A 20,230-nucleotide genomic window follows, 5' to 3' on the forward strand; every position below is an offset into this window, starting at 1 on the left:
ACAAAAAACTAGAGAAAGCTCTTAACTGGCTGCTCATATTTGGGGGTCTGGGAGTGTTGATACAAAATAATTATTGATTTTATGTCTAACATCTAGAAGGAACTGGTAGTTCCTTCAAGGTCTCATACTTACTCTTCTCAAAGCATTCTGAAAAACACACTCTTGCCTATTCCTATTTTTTTTTCATTGAAGAATTGAATTCTGAACCAGTCAAGATTATATCTGTTTCATGAATCAAGCCAAATATATGCAGAAGCATATGGAACAAGAATTCCTATGTAGTTTACAAAATGTCTGAAAACTAAAAAGGGAAAACATAGTTTAAAAAAACTCAACTTTAAGCAAGTATTACCATGTCATGCCAATCAAAACTCTGAACATCACACCTTGGGTGATGATCAGACATGGCTACGAGCTACAACAAGAAGGTATCATTTAGTAAGAGTGGACCCTGGAAGGAACTACTAAATTCTACAAAGCACTTTAGGTACACAAGTAATTACCCACTGAAATTTTAAAACTCTTTTCTGATACAGAAAATTGAAGGGTTCAGAGTAATTGTACAGAGGATCTTTTACATCATAGGAGTTCATGAACTTGGTAAAACAAAAATATTTGCCACCTAGGATTGACTCAGAGCAGAAAAACCAAGAATTATAAAACAATAACAAAAAGCTATTGTAAAGATAATCAGATTACCCAACATAAGGCACAATGAAAAAAAAACAACCCAAAGGTGCCAACATGAACTGCCTAAGAGTAAAAGAAAACCTTATTAACAGCAAATAACCTTTGGCAATGAGCTCTGGAGAAAAGATAAAACTATTTGTACTTTCACCTTGTTCTTGGAGGACCACTTCTGCAAGTATAAATTCACTAATAAAAACATGCTAACTGATGAGGATGAGGCACATTGTAAACTGTCACTTATGATGAAATGCAAAGGCTGGGTCACATCCTCTGGGGTGAAATCATTCTATAAAGTAAAAACATTAGCAAATAAAGCACAACTGATTTAAAAGAAATAAGACAATAGGGAAGAAAATAGAATACTTCCCTCATGATGCTATAATATATTAAATTTTAATATATATAATAGACTTTATAGAATGCATTAAAACAGGGTTTAATTAATCAATCTATGTGACTAAATGTAACATCTAATATAAGTGAAAGGAAAAAAATAATATTTAATAACTAAACTTACTACAACCCAGAAACAATACCCAATTTACCACTTCAGAAAATAACATTTTGATGACTTTGGTTTTCCAACATTCAGCACATTCTTTAAATATTTTCACAGTAATATTCCTCTTTATTTTGATGTTGTAATGTATTTTTTAATGAAGTTTTTATTTTAAAATAAAATAAAAATACATAAAAGTGGCAGATACTCCAGAAAGTCCTCATATGCCCTGCACCCAGTTTCTTCCATTGTTAACATCCCACACCAGACTAATGTCTGACACATTAGTCACAACCAATGAAGCAACAGTAAGACATTATTATCAACAAAATGCCACCCTTTATTTGTGCTTCTTCAGTCTACTTAAAGCCTTCTGCTGTGCCAGGACCTACCCAGGACACATTACATTTGGTCGTGGTATGCCTTAGGCTCCTCTAGACTGTGACAATTTCCCAGACACGCCTTGTTTTTGATCACCCTGACAGTTTTGAGAAGTGCTAGTCAGGTATTTTGTAGAATGACCCTCATTGGAGTTTGATGTTTTTCTCACAATTTATCTGAAATTACTGAGTTTGGAGGAGGAAGACCACAGCGGGAAAGTGTCATTCCCATCACAGTTCAGGACAAAATGCATCAACATGGCACTGCTGTTGATGTTATCTCCTGGCTAAGGAAAAGGCTGTGGTACTTTTGTTTTCTTTTTCTTTCCTTTCCCTTTCCTTCCATTTCCTTATGCCTTCCCCCTCTTATCTCTGTCTCTCTTACTTTTTCTAGCACTTCCTTGCTTCCAGCCCCAGCCATGGAATTAGCCTTTCTCCAAGAAGCACTGGCTCCGTATATTGGAGAAAGCTGTCAGAGACCAAGATTAGTGCCCCAGGTGTGCCTAGTACAGCTGTGAGCCCTTGCTGCTTGGCCCTGGCAGCTGACAGCATAAGGATCTACATGTGTGCACACTAGCTAACTTATACACACAGATCTATCAATATTCCCATACGTATCCATCTGAATCTCTATTAAGCTGAATATCAGTTCATATGAAGGTCTCCAATCTAGTACCACCCGGACAGTGTTCATCTTACTTGTCTGTAATCTCCCACTGCAACAGTGAGAAACCTGATTCTTATCTGCCAGACTGGACACATAACTAACATGACAGACACAATGATGCTTAACTACAGATGTGTAGGAATAGAGAAAAGTCATCTGAAATAAGTCAGTGAGAAACTTCAGCAAATATATATTAGAGAAATATTTAAGGTTCACACATCAGTACAAATCAAATAGTATAGATAGATACACTTCAAAACACTACTTCCTAATTCTTAAGCATAAGGAAATAATTCTGTGTAAAAAAAAAACACACACACACATTTAAAAATAATTACCCTTAGATGTGCCAAATAAAAGTCTGGCTTTCTTTTCCTTTTTCTTTTTAAATCCTCACCTGAGGATATGTTTTGGGTTTTTAAAATTAATTTTAGAGAGAGAGGAAGCGAGGGAGAGAGAGAAACATCAATCGGTTGCCTCCCGAATGCCATGAACCCCGACCAGGGATGAACTCGCAAACAAGTTATGTGCCCTGACCAGGAATCAAACCTGCAACCTCCTGGTGTACAGGACAACTCTCCAACCAACCCAGCCACCCAGCAAGGGCAGAGCTGGCCTTTAAAAAATTATGTCCAAGGAGAGTTAAAAGTCACCCATTAATAAGGTACTTAAGATTTTCCAAAGAAAAAAACCCCCAAAACAAACAAACAAAACCAGCAGGCCTATGGGCCATACCCAACTGAGTAACTCCACAAGTGGGAGAGGATGTCCACATACACAAAGCCCATTAGTAGTGCTCTTATCTCTGTGAAGGAGAAACAAAGCAGGATAATAAAATGCATTACTGACCACCAAAGAACTATGGGTAGTTCTATGCTTGTGATTTTCTGCCCAAGGCCAAGATATTTTCATTTAGTGTGTCGATAAACTTCAGTTTGATGATGAATTATTTCACACTTCAGTTTGTCGTCACACAAGACTTAAAACTAAATTGTTTCTCATCAACAAGCACATTTCCTTCCATCAGTTTTTGGAGCCATTTGCCTCAGAGCTTCTGGATAATCTGTCCTTTTCTCCTCTTCCCCATACCCAACATTTGCTCAGCTATCACTTTGTCATCAGCCCTAAACATAGCTTTTCCCTTCCTGGCAGGCACGGAGGTGCAATGAGCTCTGGAATGCCTGCATACATTCCTGCATTCTCTTGGGCTAGAGATACAGGCAAAAGCCTACAGCAACCCATTTGAATTAATAAAGCATATGCAAAACCAAACCATTTCCCCATCTTCAGCTGGAATCACTGCCATGGCAGATCCTTTGGGTGCCCTGCTCCTATCCCCAGTGTAGCAGGCCTGACTTCCAACTGTCGGTGCCTTTGTCTGAGCTGTCCTCTGGCTGCTAGTCAGCTCTGTTGCCAGCACGGGAGGCTAGAAGCAGCAGAGGGCAGCTCCAACCAAATAACTGACTCTTTTGCCCCTTGACCCTTGAGAGGGGTAATTCAGGTGTGTTTTAAACCCGCTCCCAGTTCCCAAGAGAATTAAACTCCAGTTGCTCACAGTGACATCTGGTTTAAAAACATGGCCCCCTTAAATGCTATCTTCCTTTCCCTGTCTCACATCCCCACACCCTATAGTGGTTCCCTCACCTTCCAAATTAAACATGTCCACTCAATCCTTGTCTCAGGTCTGCTTCTAAGGAAACCAAACCATTTTAAGAACTCTATATTTCTACTCTTTCAAGAATGTTAAGATAAGAGCAAGGCAGGTTGGCCATAGCATCATTATCAGTCAGGAGAACAAACTTGGGCTCTGAGGTTCAAAACAGAACTAGACCTGGGTTCAAATCCTTGTATTGACGTATACTATGCAACTTATTCAACTCCTTTGACCTTTTATTTCTACCTTTCTAAAGTGGGGTTTGCCTGTGGACTGAATGACATAATACATGTAGCACTCTTAGCAGTCCAATAGCGTTTGTAGAAAACACACACCACCCTGTCTACAATAGAAGACTTCACCATCCACTGTTTCATCAATATAACTACTAATCCAGGACACTCCTGTCAGGAAGATAACTTAAGACAAAAGCTTCCTGAAAGATCCATCAGCTTCTCAAGAGAAAGCATCAAAGGACATACCCACAGGACCTTTTGAACCCCTCATCTCAAAATCCTCATCTTGCTGTATCCACCAATTCTGAACTACTAGGCTTACCCAATCCTAACCAAGACTTGCTCTAAAAGACCTGCCTGAAACCAAACTTCAAAACTGCAACACATCTCAACTTTGCCCTTTGGCTCTCAGAGGCTACTCTGATGATAAAGATAGTGTTTCCCATTCTTTCAGTAATCGAGAAATTCAGCGTGGTCTTAGTAGGCTGGTAGTACCAGTACCTCAATATTCCTTAGATCAGTGGTTCTCAACTTCCTAATGCTGCGACCCTTTAATACAGTTCCTCATGTTGTGGTGACCCCCAACCATAAAATTATTTTCGTTGCTACTTCATAACTGTAATTTTGCTACTGTTATGAATCGTAATGTAAATATCTGATATGCAGGATGTATTTTCATTGTTACAAATTGAACATAATTAAAGCATAGTGATTAATCACAAAAACAATATGTAATTATATATGTGTTTTCCAATGGTCTTAGGTGACCCCTGTGAAAGGGTCATTTGACCCCCAAAGGGGTCGCGACCCACAGGTTGAGAACCGCTGCCTTAGATGAATGTAACAATGCCACTTTTTCTCTTAAGATTTCCCCATCATTCCTCAATTTGCTCACAACTTAGGAAAGGCTAAAATTTAACTACTTAAATTTTCCAACATATAGTAATAAGACTTCTTCACATGTTTCCGTTTTTTGCTCTCTTGCTCTTAAGAATTCTGGACAGAGAGTGCTTCCAAAAATACTAAAAGTGAAGAAAAGATTGTACCAAAATATATCAAACACATGACCAATGGTTAATTCGCCTTTCTGTCAAAGTGTCTGGTGTTCTGTGCCTGCCCCCATGTTGGACTTCCTACACAAAGTTGCTGCTACTAACTTAGCATCAGAGAAGAGGTGATTGTTTTTGCCAGGAATTGTGAAGAGTCAAAATGCATTCATTCACACCTTACCTGGCTCAGGTTCTTTTATGACCAACATGTGGCATCTGCAAGAAGGGTCACGGTTACCAAGCAGTGGAATTATCTATTCTTTGTGATTTCACTTCATGAGGCCATGTTCTCTAACACATCACAGCAGAGATAACTGTGTTGATCCTAAACTAATTGACTGAAATAAATGAGACCCATATTCACCACACCATGTACACTTCTGGCTACCACCTTTTGGTCAATAAATCATAAGTATAAATCTTTCTTTTAGAAAATCTCCTAGTATAAACAAATTCCTTTGATTATGGACAATGCCTCTCTAATATTTTTTAAAAATTTAATGTCAATTCTACAAAAAATGACTCATCATTCCCCAGATTCTCTCTCTCTCTCTCTCTCTCTCTCTCTCTCTCTCTCTCTCTCTCTCTATATATATATATATATATATATATATATATATATACATATATATATGTGTGTGTGTGTGTGTGTATGTGGTATATACTATGTATGGTAGAGAGTACATACTCACACACACGTTATACTCTTAACCAATTTTAGAGTTGGAAAAGATCTCAACAAAACCACTAAATGTAGTGCCCATCTCCCTGCCGTTGCATGCCTAAATATTATTAATAAGATGGACCAGATAAAGATAACTTCTCTCTGATATGCTGATTTGACTAAGAGCATTTGGTTCTGATGAGTCCCCTTTCACTTTGAATTCTCTTTCTGATTTCTACGTTAATTACTGTAATCAAGTGCGTACCTCTTTTGACTAGATTTTAGAATCTCTAAATAACACTGGCACTAACATGACTATACTTTGCGGCAGACTTCTGCTGGGTTGGCACCAACCAGTATTATAACCTACTTCAGGAACTTTTAACTAGGGGATAAAATTATGTTCAAAGTGAATCAGGGGCTTAATATTCAGATGCTGCATTTCAAAAATCTACTCATGGGTATCTTTCTTTCTTATAAATTCCTTGATTGTTTTCTAAGAAACTATGGAATTGTGGTCATTCATCCAATGATGAATACTACCTTGCTAGCATCAAATTTATGCCCTGCTGCACTGTCTGTGACTTCCATACACTGTAACTTTTTTGTTTCATTATTTTGTTGAAGACATTTTAAATGAAAAATTAATGTAATGCTAACAATACATGTAACTCAAATGAAATGAGGAGAGCCATGATGCACACACAGGCAAGTACATCACAACAACCCGCTGAGAGCAACTACTTGACACATGGACTATAGTTGAGATTATACCTGTCTTATTGATTATAAAACACATCACATCTCATATGTGACATGAGATGGAAAAGGTTGAAAATCGCTTTTCTAGAGCACTGTTAACAATTTTTAAATATTAAACAAATATAAAAAATTATCTAGGGAGAGCTTTACCACAGCAGTGGGTATATAAGTAGAACATTGGGGAAAATGTAAATATCCAACTACATTTGAAGAGTTTGGTCAATTACGGTACAGAAACACAACAGAACATTGCATCCATTGGGGGGAAAAAAGTATATATAAAGTGAGGTAGAAACATAAATAGTATTTATCATACAAAGTGAAACGCCAGAACATAAAATGGTGTGTACACACACACATTAACCTCTGTCCTCCTTTAAAAATTCTCTTTTACATGCATAACCCATGGACACAGACAATAGGGTGGTGAAAGCCGGGGGCAGGGGTGGAGGTTGGCTGTAAGGGGTCAATGGGAGAAAAAAAGGGGACATATGCAACATTTTCAACAATAAAAAAAAAAAAAAATTCAACCACTAAATGCATAAATAAGTGGAACAACAAATTCATCTTTTTAAAATAGCTTTTTTTTTATCCTCACCTGAGGATATTTTCCCATTGATTTTTAAAGAGAGTGGAAGAGAGAGGGAAAGACAGAGAGAAACATCGATGTGAGAGAAACACATCGATTGGTTACCTCCTGCACACCCCCCAACCAGGGCCCACGCCAGGGAAAAGCCTGCAACCAAGTTACATGCCCTTTGCCGAAATCGAACCTGGGACCCTTTGGTCCTCAGGGCGATGCTCTATCCAGTGAGCCAAACCGGCTAGGGCTAAAATAGCATTTAAGAAATCATTTGGAAAATGACTTACCTCCAAATCTCTCATTTTTAAAGTTTCCCCATTGATTCTACTTGCTCAATTTGTCCTCTTGGGAACAAATTCTTTTTTTGTTTCACTCTCTGTGCACTGTCTTTCTGGTCATCACTATTTTCTAGTGTAGTTATCTTTATCTCCTTCACTCATTGTCTTGACAAAAATTTCATTGCCTATCATACTCTCTTATCCAACTCCAGGAAAAAAAGGGTTATAAAGGCTACAAGGTAGAAAACAAAGCCTCCCTAGGGTTGCTGCACACACTCTCCCACGCACGACCACTGTCACTGTGAAAGTTACCACGCAGTAAAGGTGACTGAGGAACTGCATTATGCCTCAGAGTTATTTTCTAATTATGTGTGCTATCTTAGCATGCACAGGAAATAAGACATTTAAAATAACGACTATGAGTTTCTTACCTATTGAATGAATCTGATTCGGATGAAGAAAGAGCATCTTCTTGAATATCAGTACAGCTGGAAGAATCATCAGGTCCATCGGGCTCGCATATCCCTGGGGAGTCCAGCTTTGGCTGAGGGAAGTGGTTTATTACTGAGGGTATATCTGGTAATTTCATTTTATTATCTTCCTGTTCTAAAATGAAAAAAGGAAATAGTTAAGAGTACCTTAAAATCTACAACCTCTGCATAGTTATTATTTCCACAAACTTAATATTGTTATTTGTACTTAGTAAAATAGACGTTTATTTAACATTGATTCCAAAACTCTAGTGACAGCCAGAGAATCAGAATCTACACTACAATGGAGCCATCTAATTATATTGTCCACACCATGTATTACCAAATTAATTAATTTAAAAACAGAATTTGAACGAGGAGTGGGGAGAACCTTGTATTCTAATTCAGCTTCTATTTACAGTATTACTAAAGAATTCCAGCATATTTACAGACCAGAAAACACTGATAAACTTAAGAAGCATAACAAAAGAGGATTAAAGATTCAAGTAATAAAACAATCACAATATTTGTCACTGACTACTATGTGATAGGGAATCTATCTGGACATTTAACTAAATCTGTTACAATGAATCTAATATTCACCTTGGAAAAGAACAACTAATCAGACATATCCAATATTTTTGTTTGATCCAATGCCTTTGGGTTTGATCCAATGCCTTTGGATCAAACAAAAATATTTTGTCTCATTTCTCTGCACCCCTTGTCATAATCTCAATTTCTGAGGTCTCTTATTGCAGATAGAGACACAGGTTTGCAAAAATGTCACAAGAAGGTACACAAGTAACCAAATATCTACAAATGTGAGTGCAGAAAATAATACCAGTGAAGAATTCTCCAGTGCTCAGGACTCTCCCTCACAGCTTGTTTCAGAACTCCGCTGGGATTTCAATTGTGACCTTTTAGATTCAGGACCCGAGGCAGTACTACACTTTAAGTGCAAGCTGTGCATGCTAGCAGTATAGTGCCCCCTCTCATGAGTTTCACAGAGAGCAGAGTGTTCACACGTCACTCCTCCAGTGTGCTTTAGGGGCAAGTGGCCTTTCACAAAGGACACAAAAAGAACTGCCAAGGTTTTATTAAAAGGAGAAAAATTATGGAAAAAGAATAAGACAAATTCTTCCCAAAAAACCCTCACAACCTTTCAAAGTCCATACAGTCAGGATTTTTCCATAAATATATAAGTTTTTGTTATACTAGAGAACATCATATGTCACAAGAGTACAGTTTCTAAAACTAAGCTCCTGATGTTGCCTGACCTTCAATAAGTCTAATCATTACCCGCTAATGTTTATCTGGGAAAAGGAAGCAAGAAGCTAATGAGGACAACCCCTTGTAAAGAGATACCCAAGATCATGTTAAGAGGAATCAATCATCCAGTAACCCAGGCAATCCTGTCACTCAACTGGCCAGGAGAATGCAATCACATTGGCAAACCAGGGAACAGAATCCTATTCAACTTAAAATTCTTTTATTTTTGCACCTGTGTTACAATCTCCTCTTACTTCTTCCCCTATTTAATAATATTAGATAAATTCCCTCTTGAGGACAAACATCATACAACAATTTGTGGGCTTTGAAAGTCAGTTATCCTTCATGTCTGTCCATAGATGTCCAAAGAGGACTTCAAATTAGAGCCCCAAAATATGAGGCTCTGACATCCAACTTCCCCAAAGACACGCAACACAATACATGAAGGTTTTACTTGACAGAACACACATCTTTTTAAACTTATACTGGCGCGGCAATGAGCAAGTTTATTCTAAAGAGCGAAAATTACACAGTACATGCAGTTGTGTGATGCCATACAAAGCGCAGCCTTTCAATCAGTCTGTGATTCTGTCTTCCTCTCTCTCTCACTCCCCACCTCGCTCAGACCTGCGCATTCATGCATAGCAACCTACCAGTAGCACTCATCTGTGAACCCCAGAGAGAGCAGTATTTATGTGCAATACACATACGGGTAGGGCAAAGTAGGTTTACAGTTGTTCGTATGAAGAATAACATAGTGAAGAAATAATACAAGAATAAATTTTTGCATACTTACTGTAAACCTACTTTTGCCCCACCCTGTATAATACATAACCCTTGAGTACAAGCAATCAATCATTTTCAAGAGATTCAACCAATAACAAAACTGTTCTCCAAATCTGAGATAATAAACCAGGTTTTCTCAGGAGCTCAAGTACTTTCTAAGACTATCCTTTAACAACCACATGAACAAATCCAAGTTGTTCACAAAGACCATGAGGTATATACTAGGCAGCAACCTATAAATGACACCAGAATTTAGGACAAATAAAATACTTACGAATAAATCTAACTAAGAAGGTAAAAGACTTGCATACTGAAAACACAAAACATTGTTGAAAGAAATTAAGAAGAGATACGTAAATGAAAGATTATCCTGCATTCATGATTGAAAGACAGCATTGTTAAGATGTCAAAACTAACTAAAGCAATCTCTAGATTCAATGCAAACCCTATAGCACTTTTTACAAACAGAAAAATCCATCCTAAAATTCACATGGAATCTCAAGGGACTCAGAATAACCTTGAAAAGAAAGAAGAAAACTGTAGGACTCATATCAATTTCAAAATTTGTTACAAAGCTACAATAATTGAAAAGTATACTACTGGCATAATGATAGACATATAGACCAATAGACTAGAGATTACAGAAATAAACCCTCACGTATATGATCAAATGATTTTCAACAAGGATGTCAAGAGTATTCAATGGGAAAAGGACAGTCTTTTGAACAAATGGTGCTCAGAAAACTGAATTATCTACATCTGAAAGAATGAGTTGAACCCTTACCTTACACCATACTTAGAAATTAACTCAAAATGGATCAAAACCTAAATGTAAAAGCTAAAACTATAAAACTCTTAGGAAAAAACATAAAGGAAAATCTTCATGACACGGATTTGACAACAGCTTCATGGATAGAAGACCAAAAGTATAGGCAGCAAAAAAATTTGATAAATTGAATTTCTTCAAAATCAAGTACCTAGATGCATCAAAATATACTTTTAAGAAAGCAAAAAGACTACCATGGGCCCTAGCTGGTTTGGCTCAGTGGATAGAGCGTTGGCCTGTGGACTCAAGGGTCCTGGGTTTGATTCCGGTCAAGGGCACATGCCTGGGTTGTGGGCTCGATCCCCAGTAGGGGGTGTGCAGGAAGCAGCCAATCAATGATTCTTTCTCATCACTGATGTTTCTATCTCTCTCTCCCTCTCTCTTCCTCTCTGATATCAATAAAAATATATTTTAAAAAAAGACTACCATGAAATGCTTTTGCAAATCACATATATAATAAAGCATTAATATCCAGTATAAAGAACTCCTAAAACTCAAGAACGAGAAAAAAAAACCCCACACCAAACAACCCAATTAAAAAAATGGGCAAAGAACTTTAACAGACAAAAGGCCAATAACCATATTTAGAGAGTGGAGGGAGGGAAGGTGGAGGGGAAAGAGAAAAACATCGATTTGAGAGAGACACTTTACTTGGTTGCCTCCCCCGACTCACCAGGACCAGAGCTAGGGATCGAATCTGCAACCCAGGTATGTGCCCTTGACCAGGAATCAAACCCAAGACCCGTCAGTGGACAGGCCAATGCTCTAACCACTGAGAACACCAGCCAGGGCAAAGGAAGCTTTTAGAAACTGTATCTCAGGACATCCTCCCAGTCATTTTTCCCAGAGTTATAAACCTAGTTGATATTCAACAACTGCTTTAAGTTTAAAAATACCTTTTCCCATTTCAAATATCTATTAAGTACAAAGTAAATTTCTTTGTTTTAATTTTCTTTTTATATTAAAATGAATAGTGAAACTCAACATAATTTCTGTTTTTAATTAAAGTCTTTTACCCAGGCATACAGGGAACAGCATTTTTGTAGATTCATCTTCTTTTTGACATTTCAACAGTTTTCTTGTATCCTTTTTTGACATTTCAACAGTTTTCTTGTATCCTTTTTTGGCCTGATCCACCAGAAGCTGAAATTCATTCTGATGTTTTTTACCTGAAATTAAAAAAGATTTTCTCAGTAAAGCTAAGACTATAAAAGTTATACATCTATAACCATCAAGAAGTGTGCATGCTCACTCAAGAACGGCACCCTTAGGAATCACTTGCAATAAATGAAAAAGCTGGCAAGCACAAGGATACAAGGTGCTGGGAGATTGTAGAAGCCATTCCTATCTATTTCCTCCCCTCTTCAGCAACAAACATGGAAACATGGTGGTCCTAGTTCGTTACTGTAGGTTTCTTCCCAAACCCCATACTCCAGAAAGGGTTCTGATAGAACATGAAAGATACTGCTTTCTTTTCTGTTGCTGTTCATCCTCACTGGAGGATATTTCCCCCTTTGATTTTTAAAGAGTGCATTGGAGGAAGGAAGCGGGGAGTAGAAACATTGATTGGTTGCGTCCCACACTAGCCCTGACTGGGGTCAGTGATCAAACCTGCAACCCAGGTACATGCCCTTGTCCAAGAAATAAATCTATGACCCTTAGGTCCATGGGTTGATGCTCTAACACTGACACACACCGGCCAAGACATGCTACCTTAAATATATCCAAAAGACACCTTCTAATTTCTAAGACACCATTCTAATTTCAAAGACACAAAAGAATACTAAGATGAATATTAATTAAACATAAAACCAGAAGCCTCTAGGAAAGTTAGGTTATAAAAACAAAAAATATCCATTTCAAGTCCCTTCTTTTCCCCTTTACACTACTTGCGAATTTCCTATCAGAAACCCTTTAGCAATCTAAGCCATTTCCTCCATCAATCCACATTGTAACACCTCTGAAAATAATTTAAGCCTGACCTCTAGGTCACCATTTGTAATATGCATTAACTTACTCAATAAAGAGTAGCCAGTCATTGTTAGAGCATGACTTGAGGACGTCTATTTGTGACCTGAACCGTGGCTCAAATAGCTGAGGTTGCACTTTACTTATCTAGCATCTGTAAACACTAAAGCCATGATTCAAAATGTCATAAATCCTGAAAAAATGCATTTTAGAAATAATCATACTGCAAATGATTCTTTTAAAACAAAGTTTTGAAAGTGTTTCATACAGTAACCTATATTTCCCCTAAAGCACAATACTAAGAATACCTGGGTGCAGGGGAAACTATGCATTTTCTAGGGCTACCCTTCCCAGATTCCAGCCATTCACTGCCTTTGAGCTATGCTACAGTTCTGTAAATGTAGGTAAATGATGACATTGGAAAATTCTTGTCTACACAAGCAAAATCCTGGTTGAGGAAGGCTCAAATGACTTCCCTCCCACACTGTTGAAGGAGCCAGGTTTACCTCCATTTGCACATTTATTTTAATACTAGTGGCCCAGTGCACGAAATTCATGCACATTAAAAGGGAATTAATTAGAGGAAATATTTTAATATTGCTATTTGCCCTTTCTCTATAATAGAAGTGTCAGATGAAAGAAAATTAGTAAAATGTATATGAAAATCTTCCTCCTGTCAGAGTCTGGGGCATGCCATGGAACCCAGAGTCAAGTCCCTGCCCACTCGCATGCACCTTGAAATCATGCGAGACCCAGACCTGGCCAGCCCCACCCCCATTAGGTGAGATCCAGACCCAGCCAGCCCCACCCCCAACAAGCCCAGGCGGGCAGGGGGGCACAGCCTGAGAGCCCCCCTCAAACCCTGCTGGGTGGGGGCACAACCTCAGGTCCCCTGTCAAGCCCTGCTGGGTGGGGGGGTGCAGCCTCAGGACCCCCGGCCCATTGCCGGGTGCAGGGCATGGCCTGAGGTCCCCCTTCAAGCCCCGCAGGGTGGGGGGCGTGGCCTGAGGGCCCCCATCAAGCCTCGCTGGGCCGGGGGTGCGGCGTCAGGTCCCCCAGCCCGGTGCTGGGACAGGGGTCGTGGCCTCAGGTCCCCCGACCCAGGGTGGGGCATGCGGCCTAAGGTTCCCCGTCAAGCCCCACCAAGTGGGGGGCACAGCCTCAGGTCCCCTGCCCTGGCCTGGTGCCATGCAGCCTCAGGTCCCTGCTGATCACTCATTACAGGAACCCCCACCTCCGCTGTGGGCGCAGCCATCTTGTGTTATGGGAACCCTGCCTCCGCGGTGGTGCACCCATCTTGTGATGTGATGGAGTGAGGGTCAATTTGCATATTCTCTCTTTATTACATAGGATTCCTGATCAATAAGTGTACTGGTCTTTAACCACCAGGAAGAGACTGCTCCTAATTTTAATACGTTTATGTGTATGGTATCTGTATGAAAACTCCCACTAAACCAAGGTGCTGGGTTATAAAGTGTCCAGTAAGCTTTAAGTAAGATACTGGTTAAAATTTCAGCAAAAGAAATAAAAGTTGTCCATAAGGTTACTGGAAAGTTAGTTTTTTAGAAACAAGTGAGATCCTAAGATTACAAGCTAAGTGATCTTTCAAGTCCTATTTAACTCTATGCATTTAAGGATAATTATTTTGTACTGCTTCATCTCCCTAGAATCAAAAATATAAATGGGCTCACACCATAGTAGTTTCTGTTAGGGCAGCAGCACCATGGGGGTCTCTGGAATTTATTTAGAACAGGTGTAGGCTGTTTTCCTAGTAAGGCACTCCATTGTGTACCTGTGGATTGTGGGTTTAAGAACTTAAGTTACACAAGAAACTTGCTAAAGTAATCTCATTAACAGCCAAGGAGAGAAGGAAAGACTTGATGCCCCACTTTTGGGGCTTATCCTTGATATACTGCTTGATGGGCAAGTGGTTTTTTGTCGGGATCATCACCTCATCTAGGCTCAAATGTTGCTTTGGCAGATAGAAGTGGAGAAACTTGGGGAGCAGACTTTCCAAGAAAGGCCTAACTTTATATATTCTATCTGTCTTATCGATATCTGTGTCTTCCTCATCAATTATACGTAAAAAACTCCAAAGAGCCAAGAATCTGTCTCGAGTCATAACATTTCGAAATCCGGGAGTAAATCCAACAAAGTCAGAGCCTTCATTTGTCCAATAATCCTGATAGCTGGGCTTTATACGTAAGTGTTCCATATAGATCCTCAGTCCAAGAAAAGCCTTCATTTCTTCCACTGTGGCATCCTTGGAATTTTGGGCATTGTAGGAGTTGGGCTTTACTATATGCAATTGGTAGGCCCGGAGGTTGGTTTTCTCTGTCAAATTTTGCCAGAAAGTATCATCCAAAAACAAGGATAAAAAGTCAATTGGTTCACTCTCCTCTGTGATAGATCTAGGAATGTTCACTGGGCCTTTCCCATCCTCAGTGAAATTCAGATCTGTATTTGGTAATACAAAATTCCTTGTCCAACCTTCATCACCACCTAGATCTCCCCCATCAGCTGTTTGAGGGACACAACCCCCTTCTCTTACTAACGATCTAGCTCTAGATCTATAAGGTTCAAGATTCTCCTCATCACTCGAGCTTTCACTGTGTCACTTGAACTGGAAACGTATTCTTGATGAAATTCTGACTCCTCAAAGTCTGAATCAACCAAAGTATGGATCACCTGTTAGACTGTGATAAGCCTAGACCTACTTCGCTTTCCTGTTAAAGTGCTTGGTTCATTGTGAATTTTCAGAATTTTTTCACGTCAAACCACACAAAGTCACTTCAAACACATGGGGGCAGACATTTGCAATGGCTAACCATGAGGTCTGACCATGATTGGTTGGTTATTTTTAGTTTGCGACACATTTTTTTCACGTACTAGGCAAAGTACCGAAAATTAGGTACAGCAGTATAGTGGCAGATTCGGAAATTACCGAAAAATCGGTACAGCGGGCTGGTAGGGTTAAAATAACTGTGTAGTATTATAGCATATTTCATTGTCATTTTAATTTGTATTTTCCTAAAAAGTAATGACCAGTAAAACTAACCATATCGTCTTATGTGGTTATTTGGTGTCTGAATATCTCCTTTGCTGAAGAATATGTTTAAATCTTTGCCCTTTTTAAAAATATGGCATATGCCTTATTATTAAATTGTAAGAGTCCTTTTTTAAAAACATATTTTTATTGATTTCAGAAAGGAAGGGAGAGGGAGAGAGAGAGAAACATCAATGATGAGAGAGAATCATTGATCGGCTGCCTTCTACATGCCCCCCAGTGGGGACAGAGCCCACAACCCAGGCATGTGCCCCTGACCAGAATCAAACCCAGGATCCTTCAGTCTGCAAGCCAACGCTCTATCCACTGATCCAAACCAGCTAGGGCTGTAAGAGTTCTTTATATAGTCCTGGCCTGTGTGGTTCAGTGGTAGAGCATCAGCCCATGTATTAAAGGGTCAAGGGTTCAATTCCGGTGTAGGAGGCAACCAATCGATGTTTCTCTCTCTCCCTCCCCCCATCTCTTCCCCATCCTCCCTTCCACGCTCTCTAAAAAAATCAGTGGAGAAAATATCCTCCGTGATCAGGCCTAAACTGGCAGTCGGACATCTCTCTCACAATCCAGAACTGCTGGCTCCCAACCACTTGCCTGCCTGTCTGCCTGATTGCCCCTAACCACTTCTGCCTGCCAGCCTGATCACCCCCTACCCCAGCGGTTCTCAACCTGTGGGTCGTGACCCCTTTGGTGGTCAAACGACCCTTTCACAGGGGTCGCCTAAGATCATCCTGCATATCAGATATTTACATTACGATTCATAACAGTAGCAACATTACAGTTATGAAGTAGCAACAAAAACAGTTTTATGGTTGGGTCACAACATGAGGAACTGTATTTAAAAGGCCAGAGGTTGAGAACCACTGCTAACCACTCCCCAGCCAGCCTAATTGACGCCTAACTGCTCCCCTGCCTGCCCGATCGCCCCCAACTGTCCTCCCCTGCCAGCCCGATCGCCCCTTGCCAGCCTAATTGCTCCCAACTGCCCTCCCCTGCTGGCCCAATCGCCCCCAACTGCCCTCCCCTGTCAGCCCGATTGCACCCAACTGCCCTCCCCTGCCGGCCTGGTTGCCCCCAACTGCCCTCCCCTATAGGCCTGGTTGCCCCCAACTGTCCTCCCCTGCAGGCCTGGTTGCCCCCAACTGTCCTCCCCTACAGGCCTGGTTGCCCCCAACTGTCCTCCCCTGCAGGCCTGGTTGCCCCCAACTGTCCTCCCCTGCAGGCCATCTTGAGGCGGCCATCTTGTGACCACATGGGGGTGGCCATCTTGTGCAAGGGTGTGATGGTCAATTTGCATATTACCTCTTTATTATATGGTATTGGTAATTTCTATTTTCTGTTTTTGTCCTGAATAGACTTGCTAGAGGTTTGTTAATTTTATTAAGCTTTACAAAGAACCAGCTTTTAGTTTCACGGACTTTCTCAATCATTTTTCTGTCTTCACTTTCATTGGTTTCTGATCTTTCCTTTAATATTACCAGCCCTCTGTTTACTTTGGGTGGAATCTGCTCTTCTTTTCCTAGTTTCTTAAGGTGAAATCATAGATAACTAATTTAAAACCTCTTCTCTTTTCTAATACAAGTATTTAATGTTATACATTTCCCTCTAAGCACTGCTTTAGCTGCATTCCACATTGATACAAAGTATTTTCATTCAGTTTTATATAGATCTTAATCTGTTTTTACTTCATCCAGTATATATTTCAATTCAGGTATGTTTATCATAAAATGAATTCCATTTGAGTTTTTCTTATATCATCATTTCTCACCTCAGCAGGACCCTACTTAATTCTTCCTTCTTGATATATGGAACATATTTATACATGCTGTTTTAACCATTCTGTCTACTAGTCTCATCATCTGTCATTCCTGGATTTGGTTCTATTAATTAAAATTTCTCCTTTCTATGAATCTTATTTTTCTGCTTCTTTGAATTCCTGGTAATTTCAATAGGATACTAAATACTAATAATTTTATTCTCTTGGTTGCTAGATTTTGTCCTATCCTTAAACTGTATTATATTTTGTTCTGAAGAATATCAAGCTACTTAGAATCGACTGAATCATTCCAAGGCTTGCTTTCAATTTTTAATAGGGCAGATTATGAAGATAATGAGAAGACAACCCACAGACCAGGAGAAAATACTTGCAAAAGACATATCTGATAAAGGACTGTTATCCAAAATATACAAAGAACTTTCAAAAATCAAGAAGAAAATGAATGACCCAATTTAAAAAATGGGCTGAAGATCTGAACATACACTTGCTGGAAAAAGATATACAGATGGCAAATAACCATATGAAAAAATGCTCAACATTATATGTCATTAGATAATTGTACATTAAAAAAAAACAACAGTAACTATTAGAATGGCAAAAATCCAAATCACTAACAACACATATGCAGGTGAGGATAAGAAGCAACAGTAACTCTTATTCTTTGCTGATGGGAATGCAAAACAGTACAGAGATTTAAAAAGATAATTTCTTACAAAACTAAAGATACCTTATGATCTAGCACTCACATGCACTAGTATTTATCCAAATATGTTGAAACTTATGTTGACACAAAAAGCTGCACAAGAACGTAAAGGACCCTTTTAAATAATTGCCAAAAGAAGCAATAGGTAAATTGATAAGTAAACTATAGTACATCCAGAAAATGGAATATTGTTCAAGGCTAAAAAGAAATAAGCTATCAAGTCAAGAAAAAACACAGAGGAATCTGAAATGCACATTACTGAGAAAGAAGACAACCTGAAAAGGCTATCATCCTATCTAATAAAAGAGTAATATGTAAATTAACCATCACTCCACGACAAAGATGGCAGCGCCCATAGTGACCAGGGCAGGACGCTGGCGGTGTCATCCTGGCAACGCAAGCCCAGCGTCCGCGCCCCAGCTGCGCGGAGGGAAGGGAGGGGCCTCAGGCCGGAGGCTGGGGCAAGGGATGCAAGCGTCGTTGCAGGCCGGGCTAAGGGATGACTACCCCCCGCTCCCCGTGCACGAATTTCGTGCACTGGGACTCTAGTATACTGTATAATTCCAATTACATGACATTCTGGAAAAGAAAAAACTATAAAGACAGTGAAAAGATAAGTGGTTGTCAGGGCCTAGGAAGAAAGGAGGGATCAATAAATAAAGCACAGTGAGTATTCTGTATGATAAGATAATGGTAGGTATATGTCATTATATATTTGTTAAAACCCATAGAATATATACCACCAAGAGTGAACCCTAATGTAAACTATGCACTTTGTGATAATGACATGTCAGTATACCACTCTGGTGAGAGATGTTGATGGCAGGAGAGATGGTGCATGTGTACATCAGGGAGATATAGGAACTCGCTGCATTTTCCCCTCAATATTACGTTTTACTCTAAAACGTAAAGTCTATTTTTTAAAAAAATCTTTTCATTAGAGAAAATTAGTACAACCATTAGTGTAAAGAAGTCAACAAATAACAGCCCAGAGGCCAAATCCAACCTATGGCATATTTTTGTATGGCTCTCTAGCTAAGAATGCCTTTTATATTTTTATAAAGATGTGTTAACAAATAGAACATTTGACCATATATAGCCTGCAAAGCCTAAAATATTTATTATCTGGCCCTGAGGTAGATTAGATTAGCCCAGCTACTAAAGTAATAAAAACTTTCTGAGGATTCTGTCTGAGGTCCCCATATATTTTGAGGTTGTTTTTTTGTACTAGGGCTTGTGATGGATTCAAATTGTTTCAGGCCCTTTGTGAGCTCCAGAAATTGTTCTGGAGCTAATCCTTTCAAGTAGCCTTTCCCTAGTCTCAGGCACTTTCCTCTCATTCATGTGCAAATTGCTAGGCAGCCAAAAGCTTAACAGGATCTTCTATGTATCATATAGAGCTCTCGTCTATCTGAGGTTCTCTCCTCTCTGGTAAGCTGTCCCACAAATTCTAGCACCTTGGCCTCCTACAACTTTCATTTCTGGTTTACCTACTCAGTGACCCAACAGATTATTTTGGGGTTCTCCTACCCAATGCCTGAAAACTGCCTCTAGGCAGTAAGCTCTGGAACTGGAGAGCTCACCACTTTGTTTTCTTTCCTTCAGGAATCACAATCCTGTGCTACTTTTCCCCACTATCTATCTAAAAAACCATTGCTTCATACATTTAATCAGGTTTTCTAGTTTATTAATGAAGGAAAGTAAATATAGTCTCTGTTATACTATCTGGGCTAGTAGAAAATTCCATTTATTTTGATTTTTTTTTGTTTGGGGAACATTATTTTCTATCAGATTATGTTAATATGTAATGGATTTGTTATTTTTAAATGAGTTAATAATTTTGAAATTTCTTGGTTTTAATTTTCCTTTGATCCATGTGTTATTTGGAAGTGTGTTGCTTAGTTTCCA

At 39.3% G+C, this 20,230-nt stretch overlaps 1 protein-coding gene across 7 annotated transcripts in view; it reads right to left on the reverse strand.

Moving 5' to 3' along the window:
- The window catches only part of RAD18 (RAD18 E3 ubiquitin protein ligase), a 75,616-nt gene that overhangs the window by 18,732 nt on the left and 36,654 nt on the right, over positions 1–20,230 (reverse strand). For 6 of the 7 annotated variants that reach the window (XR_004971484.1, XM_036332038.1, XM_036332035.1 and 3 more), the window contains 2 exons: positions 11,830–11,982; positions 7,894–8,068 (listed from right to left, as the gene is read on the reverse strand). Coding sequence is in view for 5 of the 7 variants with exons in the window: in XM_036332038.1 (XP_036187931.1) it covers positions 7,894–8,068; positions 11,830–11,982 (328 nt within the window). In the remaining 2 variants the exon portion in view is untranslated. Of the gene's footprint in view, positions 1–838; positions 977–7,893; positions 8,069–11,829; positions 11,983–20,230 lie in introns of all 7 variants that reach the window. The other variant, XR_004971485.1, reaches the window with a different exon arrangement.

This window comes from Myotis myotis, unplaced genomic scaffold (genome assembly GCF_014108235.1).
Source record: "Myotis myotis isolate mMyoMyo1 unplaced genomic scaffold, mMyoMyo1.p scaffold_m19_p_13, whole genome shotgun sequence".
Taxonomy (NCBI): Eukaryota; Metazoa; Chordata; class Mammalia; order Chiroptera; family Vespertilionidae; genus Myotis; species Myotis myotis.